Below are 13,357 nucleotides of genomic sequence, written 5' to 3' on the forward strand. Positions count from 1 at the left end.
TTTCCATTCACAGGGATTGATGTTCGTCATAGAACATCAATCCCTGTGAATGGAAATGCAAAACACCTTATTGCTACATTATTCATTTCCAGTCAGACATTCTAAATGCAAACTTACATGGGACCTAGACTCAGTTAACTTGTACATAAAAAATGGTTGCAATAAAATCGACAGAGAGCTGGAATGTTGTCCAGACACAGCTTTCTATCGTCAGACTATAAACAGCTTTCTATTGCCTGACTGATAAACAAGTGACTAGAGATGTGCTTTTTGGTTATTGCCTTAAATGTAAAAAAATATATACTTGCATGTACATATTACATATAGTGAAAGCCTCACCTCAGCTTCCATTATTGACGAGAGTGTGGTTTCTAATTAATGTAATTAGGAGTTACCCATTCCCCCTCCATTTAGCACAGAACACCGAAACAGCCTTTGGCATATTTGAGGTTTAAAGCAGATTACTCAGACCTGGTAATGGAGAGTTTTGAATTCGTAAAGTTCTGCAGGACTATCTGTAAAGACTTGGTGTTATGAGATATGAACGACACACATCTTACATTAGAACAGTAGGATCACACTGCCAGGGGTCCACAGTTCTCCCAGTGAACTCTGACAAATGATGCACTGATTCTCAGTGGCCTTGAATTTTAGAAGTGATAAATTTTACTACTGAAAATAATTGCAGCTAAACTGTAAACATCTTTCATGCTCTTTATTTGGGGATCCACATCTCAAAAGCAAAACAACCAGGTTTAAAAGAAAAAAACAACCAGGTTTAAAAGAAAAACACAACAGTTCAAAAGGTGGTGGTCCCTGAAACGTACGAGTGTGGTAACCAAAGTGAGCATGAACAGGTTCAACTCCAGAGAGAATAAGAGGTTACACCCCCCCCCCCCCCCCAAATAAACAAACACCCCATATCCCCAAATCCATGTCTGTGGTTTGGACTCCCCCCGGGGCAGTTCCTCAAAAAAGCTGAGGACCACCATTTAATGCATAATCAAGAGAGTCTTATTATAAGACAAATGTCTGACAAAGGGAACGTGTGTGGCAGCAGTAAGTGCAGTGACGACGTCGCCCCCTATAGGCAGGGTGCCTTGGGCTCTACAGGGCCCCCAAGATCAAGTGCTGGTGGCATTTTCATCAGGGCAGTCAGCCAGCATCCTGCTGGGTCACGTTACTGATGCTCAGTGTGTATGGGATCAGAATCATCAAACATGAAGTGTAAAAGCAGTTTAAAACGTTAAGATACATGCAGACATCTCAACTGTGCAAATGAATAAACAAAAAACAAAAAGCTCAAAAGTACTTGCACTCTGATGACAATGGCAAAATATCAAAAACATACCTTTTAACTTACATGTCCCCACATCCACTAAATGGAACCATTTAAAAACAAATAAAAGATTAATCAATTAAGCATGATAATAAATAAAAGATTAGATGGTGCAGACAGGAGGGAAAAAAAAACAAAAAAAAACAAAATCAACACACTATGGCACAAAATGGGTGTCCACTGCATAAAACGTTAAGAGCTTTGGCTTTAAAACCAACTTTCTCAAAACGGTAATCAAAGCGCTCAAATGCAACCTGGTGCTGGTGTCCAGAGTGAACTCCCATGCAGGTCTGAATTAATGCAGCGTTCACCTCAGTTAAACGTCAGTGACATGCACACGTACTGCTAGAGTGCCAACGGCGTTGCTTGGCACAAGCTGCAGCCCATTTTAAAAGGGAGTCAATGTGCATTATTGCTGGAGCACTCGGCTCATTCATGCATGTGCGTCTGAATCACTGAACGCTTAATGACTTCGGTGACATCAGATACAGAAGAGAAGGTCCATGTAAAATGGCTGATGAGGACTTAAACTGGTCGAGACCTGTAGTTCACTATGGAGTGTTTAAATGCATTTACGTCATTCCGAGTGTGACTTCAGTCAGGCAGGAGACGGCGAGGACGGTAAAGATCCAGCCGGTGTCCACGGGGGTGTGGCGTCTAGTCACCAGAAGTCTGGACCTTTTTAGCCCCGCCTTTTGGACAGCAGACTGGACTTTGAAATCCAAAGAAGCCGCACGGACGTAATCGGGTCGTTGTGCTCCAAATGTCGTGGCCCTGCGCCTTTCGTTTGGATCCTCTCAGAGGCAGCAAGCGAAGACGAGGGCATCTGCTGCCATCCTGTGCCACATATAAACGGGCATCTGCTGCCATCCTGTGCCACATATAAACGGGCATCTGCTGCCATCCTGTGCCACATATAAACGGGCATCTGCTGCCATCCTGTGCCACATAAACAGACACCTAGATGCTGAAATGATCAGGGTACAGTTTGTTGCTTTATCTTCCGTGGATAAACATTCACTACGCTAACGGCTTTCAGCTTCAGGGGAGGACACACAGAAGCGGCTAACTTGACCAACGTGGTCCGCCTGCATCCCAGTCTAGGGACGAACAAACACGCGTTTCAGAGGCTCCTGGGCAGACGCCTACGAGTACAGAAAGACAACAGAAATGCATAAGGCGTGTCCTCCCTGCTGCTCTGAACATACTGGTAAAGAATCTTCACCGTGGGGTGGAGTCAGAGGAAGCAATACCACACGTGGTCCTTTGGTTTCTCAGCATTTTTCTAAAGCTTTTCGTCTTTAACAGACTCCAAGATCCTGGACTCGGTCACCCAGCAGGTGTGTTTCCCTGTCCCATTTCCAGACTGGACCCATCAAGGCAGTCCGAGATTCACGTCTTCTGGGTACGAGTTAAACTATCTGGGTCCCTCTGGCCGTGTGTGTGCGCGCGCGTTTGCGGGGTGCGGAGGTCACGCACAGTCTCCCACGACGACCAGCGGGGCGAGGAGCTGCCTGAGTTCGGCGGCGCACACGCGACCCCGGGGCGAGCTGGTTGTCCGGCGCCGCTGGGCTAGACGGGACCCGGAGAGCACCAGCAGAGGGACGGAGCCCAGGCTCCCGGGGAGGAGGGGTGGGGAGGAGGAGGAGGAGGACGACGACGAAGGGGACAGGCCGGCGCGCTCTTCCTGCTCGGCGCTCTCGTCCTGCGCGGCCAGCTGCCGGCTCATGGCCACCGCCTGACCGGCGAAGAACGTCAGGTCCTGGGCAGTACCGCCCCTGAGAGAGGGGGGGGGGGGGGGGGGGCAGTCAGAAGGGCAGACAGAAACAAGGTAATAGCACCGCACACAAGGTCGCACAAACGCCAACCAGAAATAGCTATCGGAGGGGGGGGGGGGGGGGGGGCAGACAGAGTGAAGGTTAGTGAACACGTCTTCGTGCCCCATTGCTAACTAAAACTACCATTAGTAGGTGAAGTCCTACTGCAAGGCTCTGCTATTAAAAAGCATAGAAGCTGTTGGTAATACGCAACCGTTCTCACCGTTGGTGCAGGATGGACGTCGTCACCGCACTCGAGGCGGGCTGCTGGGGAACAAAACCATCGATCGGCAGTTTGTTACTATAGCAATTCAACGTTAATCTAATAAATAACAAAGAATCTAATTCAACGTTAATCTATTAAATAACAAACAATCTAATTCAACGTTAATCTAATAAATAAACAATGGTGCCATCGAAGAACATCCTGTCCTCGAGCTGGAACACGCGGCCAGGCGAGAGCAGCCAGCTCGGGGCGGTGCAGACGGACACGCAGACGGCTGTGCAGACGGACACGTACCCCCTGCACCCACGGGTGCTCCAGCACCTGCGCGGCACTCAGTCGGCTCTTGGCATCTCGCACCAACAGCTTGGAGATCAGATCTTTGGCCGCAGGGGAGATGTGTGCCCAGTCTTTTTCCGGGAACTCGTATTTTCCTTCCTGAATGCTATCAAACAACATGTTCTGTGTGGATGAAGATAAAACAAACAAAAAAGAAAGCGATTAGGCTCTTTGGATACTTGGTTTCTGTATTAATTGTGGAGCTAGTAGATAATCTGGTAATTATAATCTCCAGTATCTCTCGGGGTTAAAGGAGGTGTCTAAACAACGGCACAAGCTCAAGTCGCTGCTCTGAAATAAGATGCTTCTTTAAAGTATCAGGTGCTGTTCAAGTGTTCAGAAGCCAGGAGCTGCAGGCAGACTGTGCGGTTGGGTTCGCTGGTCCATTCTTAGAGGAGGAACGGAACATGTTGTTGGAATTAAGCCCTTAAATAAGCTGAATGAAGCTTGTTGAGGGAAATACCACAAGCTACACGGAGCTGAGAATTCCTGAGAGTAGTTCTACATGTAGGATCTATAGCTACTGGTCAGGACATTTCCTCTTTCAGCATTTCGCGGAAGCCCTCATCCAGAGCGACTTACAAAAGTGCTTCGTCATCTACTCATAGGATGTATTCTAGCCAGTACAGTAGGTTAAATTTCAAGATACTGTTGAACTAGAATATCGCTGAAATATAGCAACCAATGCGGATACCCAGAAGTGCAAAATAAACATGAACTCAAACGGATAAGGACAAGGGCACCAGACTTCAGCATGAACCGACGACTTCCAAGTTAAAAGATGCTGTACATGTTGGAGCAGAGCAGGGAGTGTTGTGCACTGACCAGAGATGTGCAGCCCTAATCTAAAGTGTGTGAAAAACAGACGTGTGTGTGTGTACGTGTGTGTGTGTGTTCACACACCTGACAGGCGCAGCACGGCTCGCCCCAGTCCCAGCCGCAGTCGGTCCCACAGCGGCCCACGAAGGGCGGGTACCCGCTCAGCAGGATGTAGAGGATGACCCCCAGGCTCCAGAGGTCGCAGCGCTTGTCGTAGATGCTGGCCTCCTCACTGAAGGCCCCCACCACCTCAGGGGCCATGTACTCGGCCGAGCCGCACTGCGGACGCACAAGGCGGGCAGCGTGTTAAAACACTCCCCGACGGCCCGTGGTGCCACAGTAGCGCAGTGCTGGACGGGTGATGGTGCTGAACATCAGAACCCTCAGGGCACCGTGTGGATCTCCACGGGCCTGGGCCGTGCAGCGTTCACCCCAGAACTCGACATGTCATCAGGTTCGCCATTGTTGGAGGTTTCCTACCAGAATTCCAGTGCGAACGGAAAACCACACTAGAGGTTAAACCTGCACGCTACCTCACCCCAGAGTGACTAATTGACCTAAATTAAACACTTGAAAACAACTATCAAACTGATCACAGATTATGTTCAGGTTATTTTTATATATAAAATATATATATATATATATATATATATATTTTTTTTTGGGGGGGGGGGGGGGGGGGGGGGGGGGGGGTACACCTGAATAACAGAGTTTAGGATTTATAGTCTCGTTATGTCTATTAAAAATGTACCATTATGGATATCCAACCCTTTGCAAGTTCTCACAAGACAAAGAAGTCCAACAGAGCAGTGTTCACTGATCCTGCGTAGAACTTTGGTTATCTGTTCTGTCTAGATAAAACGTGCCTGTAGAACGTGGCACATTTGTTTACATCCAAGATAAACACGCACTCGAGATCCGATCCGCCACTCGGGCCAGGTGGCAGGGTATCGTGATGACGGCGCTCGCGTTTCGGCACAGCGTGTTTTAAGCGGGACACTCGTGCTCTGAACCTGCTCGGAAGCCAAAAAAAACCCAGAAGCTGTAGTACTTGGCAAAGATCTAACCTACTCTGCAGGTTTTCTGAATATTTATTATTCAGCCAATCAGCACCTCTGTGCCCCACTACGCCCCACACACCCCGTCCAACAGCACTAGCACCTTTACTGCCAACTACGCTGGGTGCTCGGATCCGGTTCACTCTCCAACAGCCAAAAGATCTGTTCCCGTCCAGGCTGGTCCGACCCCTACGCGAGTCATGAGGAGATTGGGCCAAAAGACGGCCGGACTGGGGAGGGGTGGGGGGGGAACTTGAGCCTCACCGAGGAGATAAACAAGCCACGGTCCTGACACAGCGGGTTGCGTAACACGAACACGCACGTATTCGTCCTTTTTGGATGAGAGTGTTAATGCTTAAATGGACAAACTAGGCAATGGGGGCAGAGGGGCAGGAGGCCGTTCAGTTCAGCAGGCCAGTGAGCGCACAAACAACCAGTACCCTCCCAGTACCCACCCAGTACCCTCCCAGTACCCACCCAGTCCAATCCAGCAGTGGGCTGGGTGGAATGAGTTCTCCATGAGACACCAGCGCACCTCCAGCTGGCCTTGGGGCTGCTCGGTGCCGCACAGATTGGGCCAACAGGTGCAGAGCTTCTCAACACAAGCAGCCTCCACCAAGTAGCCCAGGAGAACACGCACTGAACTGGCAGAGTATCCAGAGCGTTCCTCCAGATTGGGTTCAAAGATGTGAGCGGCGCCAAGAAGGTGTGGTGACCGCTAAAGTGCAAGCCCCCCCCCCCCCCCCCCCCCCAGGGTCAGAGGGTGACAGGGTCAGAGGGTGACAGAGACAGATGTCAGCACTAGGAATGCACTGCTAAAGAAAGCAGCTGCTAATTATGGAAACTGGATCACACCACCCCTGACCAGCAGACACAAACAATGACCGGCACGCACGTTCTGGATGGAAACCCAAAAGCCAAACCGTTCCTTTAGGTGGACAACTGAACAAGGGACTCTGAATGGATCTGAACAGACAAGCTAAACAGATCTGGCTAAATCCAACACGGCTAGCATTTAGCTTTTTCCAGTCCCAACTAGTCAATCATTAGTGTTCAGCAAGTATTTTGGTATTTTAAATGCAAAATGCTGCAGTAAGCAGAACAAGTGGACCGCACCATGAAACACGCGCCAAGAGCCACGACACCAAGAGCCCAGACCTGACCTGCAGACCAACGTCACCTGTAGCTCATCTGCAAGTGTTGTACCTTGTACGAAGGCGCTAATGGTGCATATGAAACACATCTTGAATCCTTGCATCCTGTAAAAGGTCACGGCTACTACCGGCTGAAATGGGTGTCTCGCCCTGCGGCTGCCTCCTGGATGGCTGGCAGAGCAGGGACTTTCCTAGCGTCTACGTTACGTAACGAATGTGAAGATCGCCCATGTACTTGGAGCACAGAGGAGAAATTAAAAGCCAAGATGTGGTCGGTGCGGGTGGTGGTTCCTAGCGGAGTCTCAATGACTAACGTTCTAATGAAAGGGATATAACTGCAGATCCAGGAGCACTTCAATCACAGGACAGAAGGGTTTATGGCATGAACGTTTGCAGACTCCATTATCCAACTCAATCCACTTTAAACATTTACTAACAGGTCAACAAGATAATCAACAACAAAGATCCTTCCCCACCAAAAAAGGCTGCACAAAAACACGCTGGCTACTCATTAGTGAGGGTTCAACCCTCATCCGTGTGTCTGCAGCATTTCACAGCAACAGAGCTGTAAATCAACCATAAACCCTGACAGACACTAATGTCTCCCTGATCTCACCACAGATAGGACCGAGACGGGACACTCTGGGAGGTTCCTTGAGGAGCAGCTGCTTCTGTCTACATTCCATCAACTTTTACTTAGAGCCCAGGGTCTAGTCTAAGTCCTGGATCTAATGATTGTTGAAGTATATAGTGGCATAGCTTGTACGGCGTAAATTTGCTGTATCTGTATTGTTGCCGTTATCTCACATCAAATGTAGCACTGTGTTCTGGAGAAACTAGATTTCTTTATTCACGAGTGTATATTAATAAGGAATGACCATGAGGATTGACTGGCTTTGCTTCAGTGGCACCTCAAGCGAACAGCAACACCCAGAAGGAGCACGCAGACCATGGGTCTCTCCACGCAGCCCTCACCGGAGTCAGGAGACCAGGAGTGGAGATGGGAGAGCTATCATCGTTCAGTTTGATCCCGCTGCCCAGGTCAAAGTCGCAGATCTTCACTGGAGAAATCTGGACAGACACACAAGAGAACCTTCAGCGTCAATAAATCAATCTGCTTTAATTTCAGAAAAAGGTCAGTGCACATATTTCACTGACTGATGAAAATGTTATTTGAGCCAATTTGAGCGTGGTGGGTAATGTAGACAGCATCTATGCCTCGGTGGGCACCACACCCACACACTCACCCGGTCACTGTGCTCACAGAGAATGTTTTCAGGCTTAAGGTCGCGATGCGCCATTCCTAGATTGCAACGAGATGGGTCTCCATTACAATAGGCAACAAATCCCACATTGTTACAGGCTAGAAGAACCTGTTCACACGGGTCCCGTCCCAATTCATCCTCCGCCCTTCAACATGCCACCTCCACTTCAAACATCCTTTCATACAGATGAGTCATATTCTCTTTCAAAGAACCATGTGTAGAAGTCTTAAATATGTCCATTTCATTATTTACTTGATTCTTTCAACATGTGTATGATTTGAATGAGTAGATTGTACACCATTCCTGTAAGTGATCTCAGGTTGTTCAAGTGGGAGGGGGTGAATTGGGACGAGGCCTCTGGTGTGAAACAGGACAGGGGTGGTCAACCTTTGCTGTGTAGGAAGTCCAGAGCACTTGCGATGTCCTGTACCACAATGCTGGCTTCCTGTTCGCTGAAGTGCTGTCTCCTGTGAATGTGTGTCAACACAGAACCTGCCACAGAGAACATATAGCGCATGAAAATTAAAGTATAAAAGGATGAGCTGATGCAACACAATTCATTTACAGAACGGGCTGTATTTTAAGACAACGCAAACCAGTTTGATGATTCTGACTCAAGAATGTCACGCCATGATTGCACATGTTCAGTCGAAACAGTGTGCAGTTCAGGTTAAACTGAAGGGTAAACAAAAATCTACTCCAGCAATATTTGTGGTAAATTTTTATGAGACCTGAAACGAGAACTATTACAGAAGAACTTTCAGCTGTCGGCTAAAATGAAATGAAGACAGACTAACCTCCTCTCAATTTCTCAAAGACCAAGTAGAATTTCTCGTCTTCTTCGAAGAACTCTACCAGCTCCAGGATATTTCTACGTGAAAGGAGAAGTTGGTCTGTCATACTTTATAGCCGGTTGCGGAGATTAAATTAAGCCAGTAATCCTGTCAGGTGACCACTGCCTCATTTGGCCATGCAGGGCTGCCGTACCTATGGCCTTGACACTGATAGAGCATCTCCACTTCTCTAAACACGCGGCTACGGCTGTGTCCCGGCCTCTTCTCTATGATCTGGAAAACAGACCACAAACAAACGGGAAAATTTAAATCGCCACGTTCCTCCGTTCAAGGTCAGAACATACTGCTTCCATTATCATGGTCAGAAAGGGTTTCAAAAACAGCTTCATAGTAAAAACAAGCACATTTTCTCATTTGAAAGGGCCATTAAGCTCCAGGTTTCCTTCTATACTTTTTATAATTATAATTTGAGTTATATTGAACTCCACCACCAGGGCCATGGTTCTCAGACTAGCCCAACACAGTAGAACTACATTGCCCATAGTTCTGTGCGTGAGGGAGACACAGACAGTAAGAGACAAATGTACAGCCACCCTCTCATTGTGGCCTGCCCACACAACACGAGCGTGGAGGTTCAGGCACTCAGACAGTACCCAGTCACCCATAACCCAAGTGGACAGACCACAGAGTCAGCAAGTCACCACACACCCACATAAACACAAAGTCTGTGTCAGCCAGCACGTCAAACACTGTGTACTGCACAATTAACGCAGCGGGGACCACGCGCAGATCCAGTCTCACGGAGCTCATCCTGGTCATACGAATCATGTCACGGGCTTCCTGTCTATTCACCCGGTGGGGGAGCCCAGAGGTGCACAGCTTCCTACGAACCTGCCTTATCCACTTAGACAAGATACGTTTCTCCTGGCTAATGGCAGTGGAGGCCAGCTAGAACATGGGTGAGATACAGAAGGAGAACCTGAAGGACAGGAGGTACCTAGAGCACAAATGAGCCGTTATAAAACAGGCATTTGCATATCCCATTACAGGGTCAGCACTTCGCTCAAATCATTCAAAAATGAAACATTGCAGTTTTTAAGGCTGTTAAGGGCCATTAAACACAAAGAGCTCAATCCTTAACCAAACACTCTACTACCCCCCCGGCCCCCACCACCCTCAATGCTTAACCAAACACTCTACTACCCCCCGGCCCCCACCACCCTCAATGCTTAACCAAACACTCTACTACCCCCCGGGCCCCCACCACCCTCAATGCTTAACCAAACACTCTACTACCCCCCGGCCCCCACCACCCTCAATCCTTAACCAAACACTCTACTACCCCCCGGCCCCCCACCACCCTCAATCCTTAACCAAACACTCTACTACCCCCCGGGCCCCCACCACCCTCAATCCTTAACCAAACACTCTACTACCCCCCGGGCCCCCACCACCCTCAATCCTTAACCAAACACTCTACTACCCCCCGGCCCCCACCACCCCTCAATCCTTAACCAAACACTCTACTACCCCCCGGCCCCCACCACCCTCAATGCTTAACCAAACACTCTACTACCCCCCGGCCCCCCACCACCCTCAATGCTTAACCAAACACTCTACTACCCCCCCGGGCCCCCACCACCCTCAATCCTTAACCAAACACTCTACTACCCCCCGGCCCCCACCACCCTCAATCCTTAACCAAACACTCTACTACCCCCCCGGCCCCCACCACCCTCAATGCTTAACCAAACACTACTACCCCCCGGCCCCCACCACCCTCAATCCTTAACCAAACACTCTACTACCCCCCGGCCCCCCACCACCCTCAATCCTTAACCAAACACTCTACTACCCCCCCCGGCCCCCACCACCCTCAATCCTTAACCAAACACTCTACTACCCCCCCCCGGCCCCCCACCACCCTCAATCCTTAACCAAACACTCTACTACCCCCCCCGGGCCCCCCACCACCACTTCAGCTTCAAGAACATTGAGCAGCAGTTTTCAACTCTATGCCCCTTTTGGGAAGGAGTTATTAAACATTTGCTCCCAGACACCAGATGAAGATGAAGCTCGGCAGAGTAGACTATTGAAGAGTGGGGATAACAAAACCGACTACAACAGAACAGAAAACACAATCAAGCCATCTTAATTAAACCAACCAGCAAATGCTGTAATGTGTGTAATTATAACAGTCGCACATTCCTTCATCAGAGCCCACCCAGAATTATGCAATCAACAAGAGTAGAGTAGCCAAGAGTAGCCAAAGAAACTCAACTCCCTATCCAACGCTAACAGAAATTAATGCAGCAAGGGTCCTAACCTACTAAACTCACTTGACTTTTGAGGAAATGGTCACAGGAGTGCAACAGGAGGCCTCTGGATTAATGTTATAATCCAAGTTCAGAGTAACATGACTGTACAATTGCCAATGAGGAGTTATGAAATGCACCAACATGACCAGGCCCTTCTCCAAGAAGCTAAGGGAAAACGCTCCACAGCGGGAGCTGGAAAAGCTACAGCACACACGTGAACAGATGGAGCTCACCTTAACTGCATATTCCCTGCCAGTGAGCAGATTGGTGCATGCTTGCACAACTGCGTACGCTCCTTCTCCAAGAATCTCATCGTGTATCCTGTAAACATCTGAAAACATCAGAAGGTTTTTTTAGGATGTTTGGTTTACATCAGGCACACAGATCTCCCCAACAGCCAACAGATAGAACAGCATCACTCAAATTACTCCAATAATTCAAGTGCATTTTGTTTAGATAAACTTTCAAACTCATTAACAACATAATCAATCTTTTCCCAGTACATGTTGAAACTCCCTGACCAGACTGGTCGTCTCGTGACCCTAACCCCAATCCTGCGAGCACAACCACAAGCAAATTAAAAGGGAGACGTCGTGCCTTCGAAGCGTCCGGTGAAGCTGTCCGTGCCTCGGCACCTTTTCTTCTTCTTGTTCCTCCTCTTGGCGTTCGGGATGTCTATGGGCTGACTGGAAGGCACGTCTTAACACAGCAGGAGAGAAAGGGGTCTGAGCCACACAAGCAGAAGATGCAAAAACATCCACAGTCACAAAGTAGAGAGTGCCAAGTCTACTGGGCTGATGAACTCTGAACTTTGCCCCCAACACAACGATAAGGGAAAGGCTACTTTAGGGTGTCTGGTGGAGACTGGCACAACAGGAGTCATAAAAGTACAGGCTAATGTTTGACACACAACTCCAGCAATAACAACACAATCTCACCAGGTCTTGGGTGGGCAATTTAAATCAAATGATGATATCTGCTGATAGGACTCCCTTTTGAATTTATCCATCTCACACCGGTCTTCACTCTGAAAGAGGTGAACACAACATGATATTTCCTATATTCCTATATTTTATACATCTGGTACTTGCCAAATAGATATTTTGATTCTGTAAATTCTGCTGAGAAATGTAAAATTAAAACTAAAATAACCAACCTTAAGGGCGTTGTGGAATCGCATGAGTTCTGTTATTTTGTTTTGCACCATATTAAATTAGTGTTGCTGCTCGGCTGCTTGACCAGTAGCTCAGATTCAGCGGTGAGTCACCAAGGTGCCCCGTCAAAATAAAAGTCCTGCACAAAGATTCAGAGAAGTTCACACTCGAGTTCAGACTCCAGCTAATCCCTCACAAATCCTGTAATATACGACGAATGCCATTTATATAATGCTCTAACCACAGAAAGACAATTGCATAGATAATTGTACATTTTTAGCCGACGAGAGTGTGTCCCCAGCTTGTTTATGGGAGGACAAAAATGCTATTCATTGTGAATTCTGGTGAAATTGCAATTTTACCGTGCAAAGCAGTTTAAAACCTTACAAAAAAATGTAAACATTATTTCAAGCTGTAACACTCCCACGTGATGTTTTGCAACATTACCAACCATTTCTGCGACGTTACAATATCTCGTGAACGATAGGCAAAATGGTTTTTTAATAAATGCGTTAGTCCCAACTACAGCAGAGCGGCTGGACTCCACGTTAACTGCACGACCCTAAGATCATCCACCTAGCTAACATTTCCAAGCTATATGAGATTTCCAGTTATTAAAAAGTTGCAACAACTGCCAATTTGCTGAACACCTGAGAACGGTGAAGTCTTACCCCGTTACCGGGCCGTGCAGGTGCGGCTGTAGCGGGTCAGTGGTCTCATCCACCGCGTTACTAAACCAACGTTACTGTTGTTGTCGCTGCTGCAGCCTCGTACAATATATAACATCTCTCCCCAAACCCCGCCCATCTGATGCAGCATATCCAATCAGCCGTCTCCAGAGCCTACTTTGGGAAAGATTCGGCATGCGGTTGGCCAACTCGGCTGTTGGGGCGGAGATTGTACCGCCCACTGTTCCAGACGTTGTCACGTGATCAGCCCGTCTCGCGCGGCTGAGGGGGGGCAGGTGCTGCACGTAGTCGGCGTTGCCAGTTCAGTGTGACGGCGCATGTCACCACCTCCGGACTAATTATTAATCTTTTATGGCTGCGTATTTCTAGTACTCACGTAGATTGTATT

At 48.3% G+C, this 13,357-nt stretch overlaps 1 protein-coding gene and 1 long non-coding RNA gene across 2 annotated transcripts; both read right to left on the reverse strand.

Annotated features, from left to right (window-relative positions):
* Positions 1-700: 700 nt before the first annotated feature.
* mknk2a (MAPK interacting serine/threonine kinase 2a) lies at positions 701-12,068 on the reverse strand (the record flags this gene model as incomplete). Its single annotated transcript, XM_076977229.1, has 12 exons — positions 701-3,117; positions 3,380-3,423; positions 3,677-3,841; positions 4,622-4,816; positions 7,725-7,820; positions 7,997-8,052; positions 8,402-8,506; positions 8,812-8,885; positions 9,002-9,081; positions 11,360-11,457; positions 11,724-11,825; positions 12,065-12,068. Coding segments are annotated over 12 exons (1,326 nt in total), but the record flags the coding sequence as incomplete, so codon positions are not given.
* A 2-nt stretch (positions 12,069-12,070) lies between these two features.
* LOC143478257 (uncharacterized) lies at positions 12,071-13,073 on the reverse strand. Its single transcript, XR_013121720.1, has 3 exons — positions 12,952-13,073; positions 12,283-12,419; positions 12,071-12,153 (listed from the first exon to the last, which is right to left on the reverse strand). It is a non-coding gene; the product is annotated as an uncharacterized LOC143478257 (long non-coding RNA).
* Positions 13,074-13,357: the final 284 nt, after the last annotated feature.

This window comes from Brachyhypopomus gauderio, chromosome 16 (genome assembly GCF_052324685.1).
Source record: "Brachyhypopomus gauderio isolate BG-103 chromosome 16, BGAUD_0.2, whole genome shotgun sequence".
In the NCBI taxonomy this organism is placed as follows: Eukaryota; Metazoa; Chordata; class Actinopteri; order Gymnotiformes; family Hypopomidae; genus Brachyhypopomus; species Brachyhypopomus gauderio.